Source organism: Festucalex cinctus, chromosome 3 (genome assembly GCF_051991245.1).
Source record: "Festucalex cinctus isolate MCC-2025b chromosome 3, RoL_Fcin_1.0, whole genome shotgun sequence".
NCBI lineage: Eukaryota > Metazoa > Chordata > Actinopteri > Syngnathiformes > Syngnathidae > Festucalex > Festucalex cinctus.
In genome coordinates this window covers 15956800-15960897 of record NC_135413.1, presented here as the reverse complement: position 1 = coordinate 15960897, position 4098 = coordinate 15956800, and the positions used below count along the sequence as shown (strand labels likewise).

Below are 4098 nucleotides of genomic sequence, written 5' to 3'. Positions count from 1 at the left end.
ATAATGAAAATGTGTACTAGATTGTAAAATGCATTCAGATTTTAGTCATCCAACATAGACCACATTAATGTATTGCATTAAGGTCATTCTAGGCCTGGAATATTTTCAATTGTTGTTTCAGATGTTCTGACTGAATGTTTATAAAAGTGTGTTTGTGTGTATTTATGTGTTTTTCTTCCTGCATTCCAACATTTGTATTTATTTACAGGTACTGTATGTTCGATGCCACACTATCAGGGAAGAATGTTGAAGAGGAGGAAATGGATAATTTTCCCCGAAGGCGGGACTAACGTGACAACTCTAGGTGAATACTTTATAAGAGGTTGAATATCGCCACAAAAATCAGTCTGTGCCAAACACAGCGTGTGAAGCAACATGAGGCTCTTTGTAGTTCTCCAAATTTCGACTTTGTTCCTCCTCCAACAGGTGCACAGTGAGGAGCCAGAGCCTGCGATCAGAGCAGTTGACGGCACTATCGAGTTGGGCTATTGTTTTGGAGCGGACTACATCGTCGTTTTTAAAAGTGGGCCGGAGGGGGACCAGCTGCTCGGCAACTCTTCAGATCCCAGTGAGCCCTTGGGCCCTTCTACTCCCCTCCAGGATCGCATCCACATCAACAATCATAATCAGCTGCTCGGGCTGCAGATCCGTCAGCTCACGCACTTGGACTCTGGGATTTATAGGAAGGAGTGCTGGCAGAACCAAACGCGAGTCAGTCACCACTCACAGCTGCTCGTCGTGTGCGATGATGAGATGGAAGCCAAAAAGGTGATTGCGGATGAAAGAGTTGGCCGGGCTGAGCTGCTGTGCAACAGCACTTCCACAGTCACGGAGGGAATGTCTGTGCGCTGGTATTACGACATGCCGCAGTCCAACAGACTCCAGCTCTTCTTAGATACAAGCGTGTCGCTAGAACCGCTGATGAGTGAGCTGCAGGGTGCTGTGATGGTCAAAAACAATGGCACATTGCTTCTACTGGACAACACCTTGATGAAGCAAAACCAGCAGTTTTACTGCATGGTGACTGAAGGAAGCAAGTGTCGCAGTTTTCAGAATATGTACCAACCTGTCCACAGTGAGAGGAGAACAATCTTTGCATCAGTGGGGGACAAAGTGGAACTGATGTGTCACTTTGAAAGTAATAACCAGCTATGGGAGACACCACTGGGGAACATAAATGCTAGCAGCGTGAGGAACAATCAGATGTACATTTCAGACAAGGACAATGACTACTCACTGGTGATTCCTGTTGTTTCGAACGAACACAGCGGTGAGTACTCATGCGTCGCAGCTACACTTGACCTGCAGTACTCGCTATCGCTTTGTCCCCAAAGTCGACCCGAAGAGAAAGTGTGCGTTGAAGGGGCTAAGGTCTTGCTGGAATGTGACATCAACCAAGAGGATCCCAAGAGGGTGCTTTGGTTCCGCCAAGACTCAGCAGGCAACAACAAGCTCATCCTCGACTCCAGTGATGAGACGATCGAAGTCCCGGAGGACCTGAAACGCAGGATGTCTCTGTCGGAAGGCAAATTTTCACTGACGCTCTCGAACGTTGACATGAAAGATGGAGTCGTTTACTGGTGTGTTGCTTTAGGAGCAACAGACGCAGCAGACTTGGACTATGATTACGTAGATGACTATGATGATGAAAACATTGAATACGGTGATGGACAATACTGGTATCAAACGCCGAGGTGCATATTTAAACAGGAAAACAAATTAATTTTGGCAGGAAAATCCTCCAGTACTTCTGAGTTTGTGATTGTGGTGGTGGCGATGGTGATAGTGGTGGTTGGACTGATTGTTGCTGTGATCGTCATAAAGAGGATGAGAAACATACAGACGAGGAAGCAAGTGGGCAGAAGAAGAAAAAACAAAAAGAACATCAAATCGAGTGTGGATCCTGAATGTACTGAAAAGTTGAATCCTGTTTAAGTTTTTTTTGTATATATTTTTTTTTTGCCATGAAACATCAGCAAAAATTCAACATTTTTATGGTAACTACAGAAATGACTTTAATGAATATTTAGTTAATGTTAGCAGTAACTTGGCAAACAAAATCCCAGAGCCAAGTAACAAACATTAAATAGATACGTACATTGTAAATAATTCATCTACTATGTTCCTTAATGCTGTTAATGATACAGAAGTATTAAATGTTGTAAAAACATGAAATAACAAAAAGTCTACTTATTGTTTCAACATTGATATGACATTAGTTAAAAGCATAGAATATGTTGTGCAACCTTTCACATGTATATGTAATTTGTCATTTAAAATGGGTATATTTCCATCAAAAATGAAAATAGAAAAAGTCATTCCTATTCATAAAAGTGGAGAAAGACACACATTCACTAATTACAGACCAATATCACTGCTTCCACAGTTCTCAGAAATTCTAGAAAAAATATTTTCATACAGACGGGACAATTTTATTGAGAAACATAAGCTCTTAAGTGAAAATCAGTATGGGTTTAGAGAAAAAGGGACCACCTCAATGGCAGTCATGGAACTCGTAGAAGCAATATCTACCAACATAGATAATACAAAAAATACTGTTGTGATTTTTATGGATTTAAAAAGAACATTTGACACCATAGATAATTCTATATTAATGAATAAATTAGAGCAATATGGCATAAAAGGTTTAGCATATATGGATGAAAGTTATTTGGAAAATAGCTATCAGTACTTGCAGTTTAAAAATATGCAATCAAAACATTTGAAGGTCACTCATGGAGTTCCCCAAAGGTCTATGCTAGGCCCTAAATTATTTATACTGTACATAAATGATATTTGCTGTGTCTCAAAAATATTTAAAAGTGTTTTATTTGATGATGACACAACTCTCTACTGTTTGTTTTAAATTTTCTTTTCTGCTACTTGTCTATGTTAATATGTTTAGATGTTCAATAAACAAACAAAACAAACAAACAAAAAATACACTTGTTGAATTTACATTGTTTTCTTTTTGCTTAAGATTAAACAGGTATTGAGCTTGTGACTGAAAAATAATTGTTTCTTTTCTTTCATTATGTAGGCGTATCATCACTATTATGTGCATGTTAGTATTGTCAAAACTAAAGAAATAATAAAAACAATTAAAGGTCAAACCTGTTGATCTTCACGAGGCTAAATGCTAAATACTGTATGTGTTTCAGTGCCAAAAACATTTAAGCAGTGCAATGTTGCTTATGCAAGGCCTATAGACCCAAAGAAACCGGTTCGACTTCTGTCAAATGGTTCTGTGCTATTAATAATAAGCTAAGATAGAAGGTACTCACGCCATTCTAAGACGGGAGAGGCAACTTAACCCTCTCAGACCAGAACACAGAAAAAGATAAAAATAAATAAATAAAAATAAATAAATAAATTTAAAAAAACTACATCCTACTAAAACTACATAAAACTACTCCCTACATACTGTTCCGGGCTCACATCGTGTCTGAATGCCCCACTAGCAAAAGTATAGTGCACTCAGAGTTATTCACAATGCACTTTGAAAAGTAGTGAACATCGATCCTCACTCAAACGGTTAATATAGACGACAATGCATCTCGAGTAGGAACAAAAAAAAAAAAAATGGAGCAAGATTCAAAGCACTACATTAACTATATATCCATCCATCCATTTTCTTGACCACTAATTCCTCACAAGGATCGTTGGGATTAACTATATACTAGGGAAATAATTTGTTTTAGTTGAAAGTATGTACAACAAAGGAAATAAAATACAATTTTAAAACATTTTTATTCACAATAAATAGTTGGTGATTTATGCGCCGGTGTCTTGACAAAATAGCATACCCGTAGCATACCTTGCACTTCTGCACTGTAAAAAAAATTCCGTAGTTTTTACGGGGAAAAACCGGCAGCTGTGGTTACCAGGGAAATTACGTAAAAAAATACAGTGGGGAAATGTTAACAACTTTACAGAACAACTTGTTTATTCTACTGGTATTGAATGTACAACAAACAGTAACTGCTGCTGAATTTTACTGGGATTCAATGTACAATAAACACAATCGGCATTTAAATTTTATAGAACTAAATAGTATAAAATCAGCATGTGCTTGGAAAATGGTACTTCATTTGTATA

The 4098-nt window shown here is 38.1% G+C and overlaps 1 protein-coding gene across 1 annotated transcript; it reads left to right on the top strand.

The window, feature by feature from the left end:
- The first annotated feature begins 351 nt into the window (after window positions 1–351).
- On the top strand, window positions 352–3003 carry LOC144015763 (uncharacterized). Its single transcript, XM_077516079.1, has 2 exons — window positions 352–1270; window positions 1335–3003. The coding sequence occupies exons 1-2, from the start codon at window positions 376–378 to the stop codon at window positions 1499–1501; spliced, it is 1062 nt and encodes a 353-aa protein (XP_077372205.1). The 5' UTR covers window positions 352–375; the 3' UTR covers window positions 1502–3003.
- The last annotated feature ends 1095 nt before the right edge of the window (window positions 3004–4098 follow it).